Raw genomic sequence first — 14848 nt, forward strand, 5'->3', positions numbered from 1 at the left:
TGTCCCACTTAAATGCTCTAAGATACAGGTGTGATACACGGATGAGCGGGAAAGTTTGGGGTCTGAAAAGTCTGTCAGATGCTCCTGAACTAAGACTGGCCAATATATCATTTGCCCTGAATAATTCTACTGTGATGAAGTTATCCAGTAAAGGTAGCTGTGTTGCAATTCTCAGGAGTCCTGCACTGTCACTGGAACCAGAACTTCCCACGTCAGGTGACATGGTTCTTCAAACAGCAAGTGAGTTCTCTTCCGGGAGGCTCTGCCTGACCGCAGATAAGGTGCCTCTTGACTGGATGCAGCCGTACCCCACAGGAAAAAAGGTAGCACCATGCTTGGTTGATATGAGCTCTGAACAGGTACAGTTTGGCTGTTCAGTAGAGACAGTTGTGAGCACATCTGCTCTGTGAGGTGACTGCTGTGCAGTTACGGGGAATGGTAGACACAGGCTGTGAAAACTGAGGCTAAACCTCGCTGGCAGGAGTACTCCGACTCAGCTCCTTGATCCCGTGCAGTATCCTCTTCATGTGACCCACTTTGGTCACACCCAGGTCCTGGAAGAAAAGAGAAAACCTTACCTAAGAAGAAAGGCAGGGGAGAAATTCCAGGTGGCCAAGCAATGGTTACAAACTAGTCAGCCAGTTACAAAGAGAGGAGGAAACCAACCAGAAGGATTACAAACCTGACGGTTATATATGGAACCTCAAACCATGTGTCAAAAAGCTATCAGAGCATGACAGGATAATGAGCAGGCACAGAGTAATGGAGAGAAACAACTACAGACCATTAGCCAGAAATGCAAATTGCTTGCTTTGACTGTTAAAGGCCAAAGCAAAGGAACAGAAAGAGCATACCAATCTCAAGGACCTAAGTTAGTAGCCAAAACATGCAGAAAGAACCAACTAGTCACTGGTCACATCAGATGAATGTGTCAACACTTGGGTACCGTGCAACAAAACACAGGCTGTAGCTGGATGGCATGCAGAGGAATCAGCTACACAGATTACAGCAAACCTCAGAACAGGAAGATGGTCAAAATCACCAATGAAGATCCAAGGGGCATTCAATAAATGCCATGCACTACTTCACAAAGTATTTTTCTACTATATGTCAGTCACCAGAATGACGACAGAAATCTCTTGCACATGCAAAGAACCACCACTTTCAATTTTTCTCTGTAGAGAAAGCATCTCCTGGTGAGGAGATGAAAAGTTGTAATGTGGTTACTAAGCACTATTTAAAATTATTCTATCTAGCAGCCTCATCAAAGACCACGATGTTTTTTCTTGTAACAAAAGAAGTGTGATGATCTGTTTGTCCAGTAACTACCACATAAGACCCAAATCTTCCCAATCACAGTACGTTCTGCAAAGATGGTACAGGAGCCGAGAAGTTGAAAACTTCCATTCCATCATTAAAATCAGAGACTATCAAGAACACTATCTGCAATCTGTGTGCTGGACAGCATTTATCTCCAGGAAGCTGTGGCAGAATCAGACAGCTGGTCTCTCAACTAGCTGTTCTATCTCCCTGCTATCAAAAATCAGGTGACCTGAAATAGTGAAAAAATAAAATGAGGCCGCAGTGAACCCGTTCATCTTGCCAAGGCACGTGGAATGAACAGTGGGCAGACCATTTCCAAGCACATTCAGCACAGAAGCTCATGCAGATGCAGCTGGCTATTTCTCATGAGCTGATCATGAAAGTACCTTGAGGTCCCTCCGTTCGAGGTGCAGGAGCTCAGAGCCCCGGACGTCATGCCGGATGAAGATATCCTTATACTCACAAAGACTGAGATGCTCAAGCCAGGCCGCAACCTCCTCCGTTCCCCAGAGGTGAACTGTTAGAGACGGAAAAGCAGGAGTGCATTGAGTACCCAGAACCCCAGAAGACAGTGAGAGATGAGGACACCATCAGCACTCAGTGCCAGAGAAGGAGGACAAGCAGTACCACAGCCTCAAACCAAGGGGAGGGCAAGGACTGATAGCACGACCTACAGTTTCAAACAAAGGAGGTAGGGCAGAGAAAGTTAAGAGGTGTTCTCTTAAGCAGAGGCTAGCTGCAGAAAAGCCTGGAGGAAGTCCATCACTCTCTTGATGGGACTGGATATGCTTTTTAAAGTTTACCCCCATGTTTAAGAAGAGTGAATTCAGTGATATTCCTTTGCTTACAAAACAATGGAGTCATAAAATATATCGTGAATAATCAAGAACAGATTAGATTTCTATTATGCACAAGCACTTGCGCTCAGCAAAAAAAATGGCAATCTCTCTCCAAATCTGAGGGAGAGAGGAAGAGTTTAGACTTCCACCTTCTTGCACAGCCTCTAAATAAGAGAATAACAAAGTTCCCAAGTTGTGGGAGGCAATGAATGAGCACCAGCCTGTCAGACAGAAAGAGACTGTACCCACAACTCCATGGCAGAGGACAGGACTCAGGGCCCCACAGAACAGGTAGTACTTCTGAATTTTAGAAGAAGAAAGTCTTTGTAAGGAGAATATAAACCAAAAATCAACTAACCCAATTGGACAGAAAGTGTCTTGAATGGCAATTTGTTGATTCATGGCCAGTTTTTATCTACTGACCAGTAGGATTAAAGGTCAGGGCGCACCTGTGGTGATGCTGATCCCCAGTCAATTAGACAAGAAACTTGATTAAAGTCGCAGGGTGAATCAATGAGAAAACCATCATTAACCATGTCACAGAGAATTAGCAGTGAAAAGACTGGAGTTATGCGGACTTGGGCCCCACAGTCGTTCTGACACCTAAAATGCCAAAATCCTCAAATTCACTTTCCTAAGCACCCCCTAAATGTCCCTGAAAATGTCTAGATGTAGGCAGAATTCTTCAGAGGATAACTCCTGTTTCTGCTCAGGAATATTTGTGTAGTACTGGGGGATCGTGACTTAGAACGGACCAAAAGCTGCTTTGCCATGTAGAAAAGACAGACTAGACTTCCAAGAAAAGGCAGATGCACATGAAACAGAAGAGGGAGAGAATAAGAGAGGAAACAGACAGACGGAGAACAGTGGTGTGACCACACTGGTGTGACAAAGGGACACAATGAACGAGCAGACTTGGTACCCGGCAATCCCATGGTACTATGAGTCTCCTTATTTTTGTTGTTCTTCTCCTTTTTAAACTTGGTCACCAGCCGGAATTTGCCACTGCGGCTGCGTTTAGAATAATCCAGCATCTGGTTCTGTAAGAATGAAAAGGGGAAATCAGGCAAACAGTCATAAATTGATTGGAACAGACCAAGAGCAACAAGTACTGTCAAGCTCAGCTCCATGACCTTGAAGAGAAGAAAAAAAAATTCTAAACTCATTCTGATCAAGACAGGAAAGGAAACAGAGAAAGTTGATTCCATGTCAGGAGAGGGACTTTAGCAGGAAATTACTTTCTTTAGCCCTACAGAGTCAAGTTTCCTTCTTAATGATTTTTTCTCCAATCAGTTGTATATTCACAGGAAGTCAAACACAGCCAACTAGTGAAAAAGAGAACAGCTAAGGGAATACAGCCTCGGTCCTCCTCACCTCCTCATCGCAGGGCTCCATAAGCTGCCACAGCCAAGGGATGTCTGCCAGTTTCCTCAGTTGGAGGTCCATGTCTGCCAGGGCTGCTTGGAGCTGCTCCTTCTGTGGAGGATCTAATTGCTGGATCAGAAATGGCAGTAAGGCAGAGTTAAAAGCCATATGGTGGAACATACACTGAGGCCCTTGCCTTGAAATTCCTAGCTAACCAAGTCGTTCCTCCTTTTAAAAGGAAGTGCACAGCAGGCACTCTGCCCAGAGGTTACCAAGTTAACGATTTTCATCTTTTCTGAGCTCCAAACTCCCCACAAGCTAGCTGACCGCTCATCGTGCCTATGCAGCAACACCATCCTAATTCCCAGATGAATTTAAATGATGAACATTTAAACCAACTTGTTACAAAGACAAAGACCAAGACCAGAAAAATGTTGCTTGCCAAGGCAACAGTAAGAGAGGAGAGAAAGTGAGAGGCTGCTTTATTCCTGGTTTGTGCTTCTTACCAGTGCCATCTTGCCTGCCAGCAGCAGCTCTGTCTCGTTATGCAGGGCTTTGACATTATTCACCATCTCTACAACAAGGCTGCAGTTCAGACCCTGCAGGGAAGCAATTCATGCGCAAATTAAGCCTGGAAATGCAGAGGTCTGAGCAGTCAAAAGGAAGTCTCAGACAAGCAAGGCCTACTTTTGGTCAATCAGAAAGGAAAACCAAGAGCTATGGAACAAGGACAAAATGGGAGATGCCAAGTGAGTAAAGTACCTCTGTAGACTTGGATTTAGCGTAGACTTTGTCCATAGACTTGGAGCTGGCATTGACAGCATGGGCAAGCTCCTGTTCCATGTCCTGATAGGATTGCGCTATCTCCCGAATGCTAAAGAGAGAATTACAGATTGCATCAGCATATGCTCAAAGCAGGAGATCTTTTCTGACTGGGTATCTCCTTTTAATACCCATCTGAGTGAGGAGAGCAGGGATAAAGCACGGGAGGGGCACAGCCTCTGGCAAAGCAGGGCAATTCTCCCTGCTACAGCGAGCAAGCGTAGGCAAAGCAAGGCGGATTTCACATGCACCGCTCCAGGTGCATATTCAATTCTGCACACAAGTTGGGACCAGTTTGAAATAAGACCTAGACATTTTAGCATGGCCACAGTGATGTGAAAGGCAGCTGCACATACGGCAGTTTAATTAACACTTTTCTGATATGACTCTGGGAATTTTCTGAGAGGCTCAGACCAAGGAGCTGAATGTCTGAGTAAAGGATGAGCAAGTGAGCACACAGAGACTTCTTCCAGAATCTTTGCTTGGCATCAGGGTTATAAGAACCCAACTCGTCATCTGAGCTAGAGAGGCCTTTGTTTCATTTCTGATAAAAATCATTGATATTCAAAGATAATGGGTTCTTTCTGGATTAAAGGATCCATGTTTGCTCATGAAAGTGATATTTTTTGGTCGGAATATCCTAACAAAGCTTATTCGACTTCAGTCCTCATGCAGCTGGGACAGTGCATAATGAACGATGCTACCCCAGTGACATGGACCAGCACTGCAGAAGATAAGAGCGAACAGAAACTTCTCCAAGAACAGGGAGTCAGACAAGAACTTCAGGCACCAAAAGAGGGCTCTATTCCCCAAAAGTAAATTGAGTCCCACCTGTGGATCAGAGCACCTGCAGCTTGACCAAACTGGTTGATCTGGGTGGATTCTTCTTCGGACATGATCTCTGGTTGCAGAGAGAAAGAGGAGGGTCGGGACAACTCACACTTCTGTTTGTCCTCCCAGGACTTCAGGGTGCTCTCAAATGCCTAAAAAGAGAGCAAGCAAACTAAGATATCTTGTAAAACTCCTATAAAAAAACAACAGCTGTGCCTATGCCTGTAAAATGTGTAGATCTGGTATAGACACTTTTCATTGCAGGACCCGGTTGTTCAGCTGCTTATAACTTTGCTAACTAGCTGCCTGTGCTGAAGTTTTCCATGCCACATGCCTGCCTTGGCTCAATTTTTGCTTAAGCCTAGTTTTAGTCAAAATTGCTAGGCCAATTCTGAGGGCCAGACTAGCAAAATCCACCAATTCCCTACTGCTGGCAGCCTTTCCCTTGAGCAGCTATATCGCCTCTACGCTTCAGCATTACTGCACATCTCTTCAAGTGACATCTCAAAGCTGGAAGTTGAAAATGTTCAAGGCTCCTCCTTATCGGGAAGTAAATTGGGTTTCCCCAGTAATCGGTGTGACAAGCAGATGAACTGAGCTAGGACCTGCCCTACCTGCACCCTTACTGATATTCCTGTTGGCATCAGCTAGCAGTACAGGAAGAAGCAAAACGGATCCGATGCAGAAGGATCAAAATTGGATATGGTGAGAATGAAAACTGACATACAAAGCCTCAGGTCACGGAGAGACGGATCAATGAGCACAAAAAATGGCAAGAGAGAAGGTTAGACAAGAGAAGGGACTGTGGGAGGGGAAGACTGAAATAGGAAAAATAATTCAGAGAAGATGATGAGGCTAACAAGCAGGGGTGTGAAGCTTCCATGGAAAAAAAAAATAAAAAAAAATCAGCATCTGGGGAGCCAGAAAAGGAAAGGAGATTGACTGTGATGGGTGGATGGGAAAGGGGAAGAAAATGGTAGTCATGGATCCTGGGCCTGGGCAGTCAAATGAGGTGAGTACAGACTAGGTAAGGAGCACGGGACTAAGGGTAGAGAGAGAAGATGGATGGAGCAGAAAAGCCACTATCCACTGGAACACAACTGCCTTTGGGGACGACCCAAGGTTCCGGGGACACACCATTCTCCTGTGTCTGCGAATACCCGCTGAAGCCCTGTGGTAAAAAGCATTCCCTTCCCCTAATGCTTCTCATACAGGACAAAACCAGGCTCTGTCAGCTCAGTGCAAGCCATCTGCTGATCTCAACCTTGCTGATGACTCTTCAGTCAGAGTAGGCCACACGAGGAAATTTGAGTTTCTCTATCTTCAGTTTAGGAAACTAAATACTCCAAATCACATTTGAAAAATGCTACCAAAGACACAGGGTCACACACATGAAGAGAAGACCCCACTTCATCTACTGCACAGGACATATTTGCAACGGGGTGTGCACCGATGATCAAAAGGACAGCAGGAAAAACAAGCTTAAGTCCACAGTCAATACAAAAGCTGAATGTTGCTCTGCAAAACCAGAACCTCTTCCTCAGTGGCAATTCCATGCTTGCAAAACGGGTCTGCAGGCAACGAGGACTGGGATGACATAATCATAGCCATGGCTTCAGATGGTGCAACACACACAGCACGCTCACTAGGCACTTGTGTGTCCTCTCTACCTCTTGTGCTTCACTCTGCCTTTCCCACCATCCCCACACGTAGGTTTCCTCTCCTTTCCTCCCTCCCACTTTTACAGCAGTAATCTTGTTCCCCCTTGCTATCTGTGCTATCTCCTTCAGTCACCCCCCCCTAAAGTCTCGGCATGACATTGCAGAAGCTCACTGTCCCTCCAGGAAAGACTGTGAACACTATTCCTGTCTCCTCCTCTCCCCAACATCTGCACCAATACCCACTGTTCTCTCCCAGCTCAAGGGTAGGACAGGGCAATACCCAAGACCCATGACAGGAGCTTTGTACGCCCACCTTGGCTTTCTTTTCATACCACCACACTTGTATCATCCTACCAGGGAATATGCCTCAGGCCTGTATCAGGCTGCTTTCCCTTTTTCCTCTTGGTTGTTCTTTTTTCTTGTTATGCAGCAGATGAGTCCTTTGCAGAGGACTTCAGTTTGCTCTGGAAGCTGAGTAAAGGGGCATTATGCTGGAAAGTATCAACTAAACCGTTTATCCATAGACAGTTACAGAGTTGGGTGGAACCATAAAGCCTGTTTGTACCACAACAAGGCCTTTATCCTTTCCTTTAGCTTACCACCATTCAGTAATACAGTAAAACAGCAAGGATGTTCCTTATGTGCTGGTACTCATCAAATATATTTGAAAAGTACGAGATGAGACAGACATGCACTGCTGAACAAGGCATAAGATGCTGCTTTACTTGCATAAGGAGGTATAAGCCACATACTGAACAATAATGAGAAATTAAAATTTTGAACAGCTGAATCTAGACAATCCGCAGCATTCGGTGAGACAGGCATCCTGTGGGAAAAAGAGCATGCAAGCGCGTTAAGAAATGCTGTCACAAGACACCTAGAAGAGGAAGCAAAATAAGCTTGCATAAACAACCTTATTTATGCCATTTCCCAAGTGGTGAATGCAAGTTTAATCATGTTCTTTCCAAAAAGTCTTTTGGTGTGTAGCAAAATATGCCGCTTACATTCACAAAGATAAGCTTTCCTGTGTGGCTGCTGCCATGCCCCTCAGGAACATGTGACGTCAAAACATGTGTGTACTACAAAGTGTATGCAAGGCTGCTCTTACCCTGTCTCGGGTGAGGGTCTGTGCTCTGTTCTTATGAACAATCCAAATGTAACCCGGAGGCTGGATCCAGGCTTCTCCATCCACTTGCACAGGAACTCCTTCTTCTCCCAGGATTGCTATCTTCACTGTCCGACACTGCAAGAAATGGTTGCCTCAGAGAAGCTCTAAAATGTTGTTTTTCCAAAAGCATAAGACATTCTCTTTCTTGCCAAAATGCTTCCCCAGCAACTGTAGCTTTGGGGCTACTAGAGGCACACGTGCCTGGTGGCAGAGCACACCTTGCCCTTGTGCAGCACGGACCATTTGCTGCATCTTTGGACTAATCTGTATTTGAATTGGTGGTCTAACTCATACCACAATGAATGCTAGCAAATGATTCCATGCCCAAATTGCCCCTGGACGTGCTCATATGCACCCTGGTGGATGCTCTTTCCATGTATAAGAGAGAGCACAAAGGAGAGATTTATGGATCGAAATTGGCAAAAACATCACAAGCCGGAGATGGAGGAGGCAAGAAGAGCTCACAAAAGCAACTGATACCTGTGCAATCCGGTGATGCTGTAGATTTATCACGCGTGACACTGCCATCTGCATGCTACCAAACACTGCTACCACCTCCAAAATCTTGTCATCAAAGGAGGGCGCTGTAAATGTCTAGCCAGACACAAGGGAGAGAGAATTCAGTTGACTACAGCTCTGTTGGGAGCAGTTTCCTTTACCCCCTACTGGTGAAGATTTGGGGGTTGGCTTTTAATTGCACTTTTTAATCTGTACAAAATTAACAACGAGGCTAGAAGATCAAGATTTGCAGTGATCTAGGAGGGAGAAAAAGGGAGCCTTGATATTCCCACTGTGCTTCCAATGGCAGCTAACACAAAGGCTGTGGGCTTCAAGGCAATAATTATTCTTATGAGAGTACGCACTTTTTCATCTCAAATAATACAACGTTTCTGACTGGACCTAACTCCCTTTGTCTTTAAGGGGCTTTACTTCTCAGGCAGTCTGAGGGGAAAAGGCCAATCTCCAGCACTTCCTGAAAGTCCAAATGCTCAGGACAGCATTTTTATTCTTTCTGAATCATTACAGACTGCTTGGGTGCAAAGCTGCTGAAGACTGGACTTCAGCATCCTATCCACTTCACGGAGAAAGTACATGCAAGACAGGTCCCTCGCCCTCTTCTTCCAAGCACCATTCTCAGGGGCTATGACTCCAGAAGCAACAGTAAGTAAAAACATTTCCTGGATTGCCTTAGAGAATACTCACATCATCTTCCTTGGTTCCCCCCCAGAAGTTGGTGCCTCCTGCATAGCTGGGAATGTTGAGTACGGCGATTCCCTGGAGACTGGGCAAAGGGATTGGCCTCCCGTCACACTACACAGAAAAGAAGGCAACACTACTCTCAGCACAGCAGCAGAGAGCCCCTCCTGCCAGAGCACATCCTCTAAGAACAGAAAACAGCCTGCACAGCTTGGTAAAAAATTAATTCAGGTTTCTTCCAGCTTACTCTTGAACTAACAGAGCAGAACATATCCGGTGACATCTCATGAACCACCTCTCCTCTGGCAGAGGGTGGTTTTAGAAGGATACTGTTGCTTCTTTTCCCCAAACAAGAACAGGGCACACCTGAGAGGCGTGGCAAAAACTTTTGGTTTATTCCTCCCAGAATGGGGAATAAAACTTCTGAAACAACTATGCGGTCTGCTGTGAAGAGAGTCTCCTCCTGCAAGCTACCTGTTTACGCTGTACGTAGCCCATACAAGAAGACTTCTTTTCCAGTTTGATGCACATTATAGTGTAGTTAAACGAAGAGATTTCCACTGCACCTACTTCCTAAAATATTGAATTCACATGAGATACCACATGTAACATGACAATCTTATCTGTGCTGAATACTGAGTAGGGGACAGCTTTCCCTCAGGATGACACTTCCCTTACAGGCTGAGAATAAAAGTTATCTTCCAGAACCGGGAAAAGCCCCTTTTAGCTAGCTGCGGGTGAGATACAGCAAGTACATTGTTTCAGGCAGGGAAGGGAAACACCCTAACATCACCAAGTAGCATCACTGTGCCAAAATCAAAGTGTCTGAAGGAGATGCAATTAAGCATCATAGTTTTAGCAACAGAAGGGCATGCTAATTCCTCACCTCCAGCAAGACTTTCTGCTCCAGGTTTTTATATGTTCTGTGTAGCAGCTCCTTGGTCCCCAGTACTCCGTACCACATCATGTTTTTAGTACGACTTCTAAGGGGGCAAATCAAAAGAGAAAAAGTTAGCATAAGCACTTACCTTTTCACTTGGAGGGAAAAAACCCCCACATCAAAATGATACCTCCTAAGTCCTGAAACACAAAGGTACTTTGCTTCCAGAAGGGTCAGGCACTCAAAATGGTCATTCCTTGTGCTACGAAACTACTCCCCTTTAAATAAATGTCAGGTAGGAATTGAGGATGACTAACACGTATTACCAGAATTACACAGATTTCCCTGGCACAGAGCTTGTCAATCTCGTACACCAGGACATCAACAGCGTTTCACAGTATTAGCTCCAGTATAGCAAATGTACCAATCCCAGGTTACACAAAGTGTCCTGTAGTTGCCCAGGTATTCAAAAGGCCAAAACCTGTCATTCGTATTAAGTGGCATTTAGAGCTGAGAGGAGATTCTCTCATGACTAAACAGCAAGCCCAGGAGAAGATCGGTGAGTGAGATCATGAAGTAAAGAGAACCAACGCGCTAAATCCACACTGATGTAGCTGCTCAAAGATCTTATACTAGCCACAACAGCATAATGAATCGGTAGTAAATCGGTAGCTAATGTCCTCCATCGTGATTTCAAGCCTTGCAGACAAGATTGACAATATACTTATTGAGCACACTTATACACAATCGGCTTCAAAACTGCACAGAAACACAAAGTGGTTTCAGTCACTTCTGGCAGCAGCCAAAGGCAAGCCAAAGCCAAACCCAAACCCACCTGCATTTCTCTGGGTGCTCATCACGTTTGTTGTTGAAGTCCAAAGAAATCTTTGCATCCAGTCCAATTCCAAAGTAATTATTCATGACACACTTCTCTGTGTAACATTCACTGCAGAACAAAAGAGCAAAACTCCCATTCCTAGGTCTACATACCATTTGATATACATCTCACATGCCTCCTCTGGCCACCTCGTAATTCTGTTGCATAAAAAGGTGAAGAACAAGAAGGCTGTATGCCAACGTGCTCTGATAAGCACTGCTGGGAACTGCATAAAGCCCACAAAGAATACCATAAAAGTGGCTATTGAGCAGAGGTTCCTGGCCTGCAGCCTCTGTCCATAAGACTTCACAGCCGCAAGATTTGCAGAGGAATTCTCCCCTTGCCACAGGAACGTACTCAGAAGCCTACACTTCATTTACAAAAAAAGCTATGTTGCTGGTCACTGACATTGTGTAAAAGGTCTCACAAAACATTAGCCATGCCAATTGCTTATATATATATATCAGGTGTTACCTACAGAGAGACTGACAAATGAGCTCGAAAGTTTCCACTACTCATCTCCGGGGCACTGAACCCCATGAAAAAACCTTGAAGCCTGTATCACTGGATTTTTACTGTTAAACAGTTTAGCAGAAATAGCCTGAGAAAGTCTTCACATCACATCTCCCCACTGCCTCCCCTGTTGTGGCCTGCCCATGGCCTTTCTCAGGCCTCCATGCTGTAAGAGTAGTGATTCCCCCCCAGGTTACTGTGGAGGGAGTCATCTCTGAGTGTAGGTAGAAGACTGATCTAGGTTTCATTTTCACCTAAAAATCATCTACCACGAGTCAGATGCGTCACTGCATGTATAACTACATAAGCTGATCCTCACTGGCACGCAGCATATGAATTCATTTACACTCTGGGCTGCTGCAGTCCATTATTTAGCTCTATAAACTAATCTGCTTCTCTGCTGAGATCCATTCAGAAACGCCCATTCCCTCCCTTCAACCTCCTGGGCATACTCACAGATTTTCAGGCTCAGAGTTAAAGGGATCAGCATGGATCAACAATCGGCTGATGACAGAGCTCCCAGGCAAAGAACCAGACATGCCAGCACGAATATCTGTAGGAAAATTGACCACAGGGAAGAGTGTGATTAGTAATAAGCAGAAAACAGGTTACTTCAATTTCAGGGACAAGACAACAGAGCAGAATATATTAACTCTTGTCATTCACTGTGGAAAGCAAATAACAATAGCGCTTTCCTCCACTCCAGAAGGCTTAGCTCTCAATGAGGAGAAGGGTTTCCGGGGCTGCCTGCAGGGTTTCTGATTGACAGGGTATCACCTCAGGCCAGCAGCACAATCATACAGACACATGGAAACTGGAAATAGGAGTGTATTCACTGCAGTAGCTTTTTTGTTGCAAGGTGAGACGTGCAATATCCTTGCTTCAATGAGTACGGAGAGAAGAGTAGGACTGAAGTTACTCTCCAAGTTGCTCAAGAATTACTGGCAACCCACAAACAGTAGCTTTGTCAGAGAGAAAAGAAATTACCTGCTTCCAGAATAAACAATTTGAACAGGTAATTTGGGGGGAAGAGGTAGAAGGACAGCACCACAATGCTGCTATGGAAGATGTGGGAGGTGGGAATTCCGCTGTGTCTGAGCACCTCCACTGACTTCAGCCTTCACATGAATGGACTGCTGCTCCCAGTCTATGGATGCCACTCTTCAGAAACCTCTCTCAGCAGCATCATATCAGCCTTCCCAAGGTTACTTTTAGCTCAGTATCTCCTTGTAATTGGCATCTAAATTCTGCCACTGCACAGTGTTAATAAAAATGTGTGCCTAGGTCTCAGCTACTCACTGGAAACTACTACACCTCCCTCCAAGCCTCCACTTTTCAGCCCTAGTGGAGAGTCATCCACAAAGGGATTTCTCTCCACGTGGATTCTGCACAAAAGGACATCAGGCAGGACAGTTTCGTGTTTTCAGGTGGAGACTGCAGCCTGCGCTGCTGTCACCCATACTCCAGTTGGCTGCTTCAATGGGAAGTGGTGGGTGTTACACTTACTTGGGTAGAGGATTTTTGTGTTCAGCATTGGCAAGTTGTCCCGGTTTCCTGTCTGGGGAGGAAGAGATGCAGAGCTGCCCAGCGACAAACTTCCTTTGTTTATCAGTCTTTCGCAAGGAGACTTGGACGCTGTAAAACACAACACAAACATGGCTATTGACAAACATAACACTGTAATTCAGACCAGCGCATAGCAGCAGAGCCCAAGCAGCAAGACTGGGTAAGGAATCACTCAACAGCAGAACGCTCTAGCCACCACAAAACAAAGAGTTGACAGAACCAGTCATTAAGAGACAGAGATGTGGCATATGTGCAGCCAGAAAACCTCACAGATTGGAGGTACCAAAATGCCACATGCAAATATTAGAAATGGAGATGAGAAAATGCTGGTGCCAGCAGCACAACAGACAGGGTATTTGGCTCCCGATCACTACTCAGATAAGTTCCAAATATATTTACAATGATCAGGGATCTCTAACAAATTACTCACATAACACAATTATTAAAGCAAACTGGCTTCCATTCTCTGTCATCTGCAAAGGATGGCAGGGGCTTACAGAGAAATATCATCAGGCAGATGACATGAAAAATGCTCAAGACTGTCCTTGTCGAAGCACTGAAAGCCAAGAGAACCCAGATTACTGGCTAAGGTGCAAGAAAATTTCTGAATCCTAGGTTCCATATGCTAAGATCATGGACCAGCCGTCAGAGGTGTAGCAAAAAGTGGGGTGTACGATGCACAGGCTAGAGCATAGAAACGTGCAAGGGCTGGCATCTGAAGAGCAATCCTTCAAAAATTAGAGAAAAACAGAACTTGGAAGGTAAGAGACGTAACACCTCCCTCACTTTTTACCACTAACAGAACTGTAATTCACAGGCAAGATCTGTACAGTGGCAGCCCCGGAGCAGTACCTTTCCGCTGGCTCCTCCCTTTGGACACTCCATAGCTGCTGCTGTGTGATGACTGCAGGGAGATTTTATCCTCGTTCCTCAGCTCCTTGCCCTCTTCAGAGGCTGAGAGACTAAGGAGGAAGCCCTCTTGCTCCTGGGTCTGGGCATTCTGCTCATCTACAGCTGTAAGGAAAGAGAAAGTAGGCAAGTGCCTCACAGCTCTTCCAGCAACGAACACCTCCCACTGATACAAGTAACAACAGGATAGGACTCTAAAGGCCCTGATTCCTTAAAGGAAAGAACAGGAATAACAGAAAGCTTTCCTATATCATTTGTCTCAACTAAGCTTTTGGAGAGCTTTTGGAACGGGGCTGGCTTAGCCTCCTGTTATCTTTGCTGAGCTCTTCAGCAATGAGACTCTAAATAGAAATGTCCACCATTAATGCTACAGGTATTCAGCCTTCCTGAGAAGTAAACTGTGCTGCAGGTGATGGACTTCCATTTACTTGCATTTAGATGTTGCCAGAAATTCTAACCAGATGGACATTAAATGATAAATTTAATGAATTTTGTTTGCTTAATCTGTACTGGGGCAATAGGACAAGCCACTTGAAAAGGGCACTTAGACACACAGGAGGAAGAAAAGAGCAGTTGGTATAAAACAATACAAAGGAATGAATCAGATTACATACTTTGGAAGAAGAAAAACAGTTTGGAGAAGTTGAACAAATACATCTGAAACGTAACTGGAGTTTGCCCAAAAGCTGGTAACAATTAAACGCTAGCATGTTGCCTAAAGAAATCAAAACTTCCTTTGCGTGTCATCAATAGGCCTTCCTCCCCAGCAACCCCTCACAGGGCACAGCTCTGCGAACAGCCCTCAGCCGATCTACCAGCTCGCTGCCTCTGCAGGAGGCCAAGCCCTCCTTCTTCCACTCTCTTCCCCTCCCTTGTGCTGACTCTGAAGTTCATCAA

The 14848-nt window shown here is 45.2% G+C and overlaps 1 protein-coding gene across 1 annotated transcript in view; it reads right to left on the reverse strand.

Moving 5' to 3' along the window:
* The window catches only part of DGKD (diacylglycerol kinase, delta 130kDa), a 42794-nt gene continuing 27946 nt past the window's right edge, over nt 1-14848 (reverse strand). Inside the window, exons 15-29 of the mRNA XM_009886521.1 lie at nt 13895-14056; nt 12983-13111; nt 11933-12029; nt 10922-11032; nt 10093-10189; nt 9213-9320; nt 8490-8603; nt 7950-8084; nt 5181-5332; nt 4290-4401; nt 4034-4126; nt 3537-3656; nt 3085-3202; nt 1710-1840; nt 1-554 (exon numbers count right to left, since the gene is read on the reverse strand). Of these exons, the coding sequence (XP_009884823.1) occupies nt 465-554; nt 1710-1840; nt 3085-3202; nt 3537-3656; nt 4034-4126; nt 4290-4401; nt 5181-5332; nt 7950-8084; nt 8490-8603; nt 9213-9320; nt 10093-10189; nt 10922-11032; nt 11933-12029; nt 12983-13111; nt 13895-14056 (1769 nt within the window). The 3' untranslated portion in view covers nt 1-464. The remainder of the gene's footprint in view (nt 555-1709; nt 1841-3084; nt 3203-3536; nt 3657-4033; nt 4127-4289; nt 4402-5180; nt 5333-7949; nt 8085-8489; nt 8604-9212; nt 9321-10092; nt 10190-10921; nt 11033-11932; nt 12030-12982; nt 13112-13894; nt 14057-14848) is intronic.

This window comes from Charadrius vociferus, unplaced genomic scaffold (genome assembly GCF_000708025.1).
Source record: "Charadrius vociferus isolate BGI_N301 unplaced genomic scaffold, ASM70802v2 scaffold1346, whole genome shotgun sequence".
Classification (NCBI taxonomy): Eukaryota; Metazoa; Chordata; class Aves; order Charadriiformes; family Charadriidae; genus Charadrius; species Charadrius vociferus.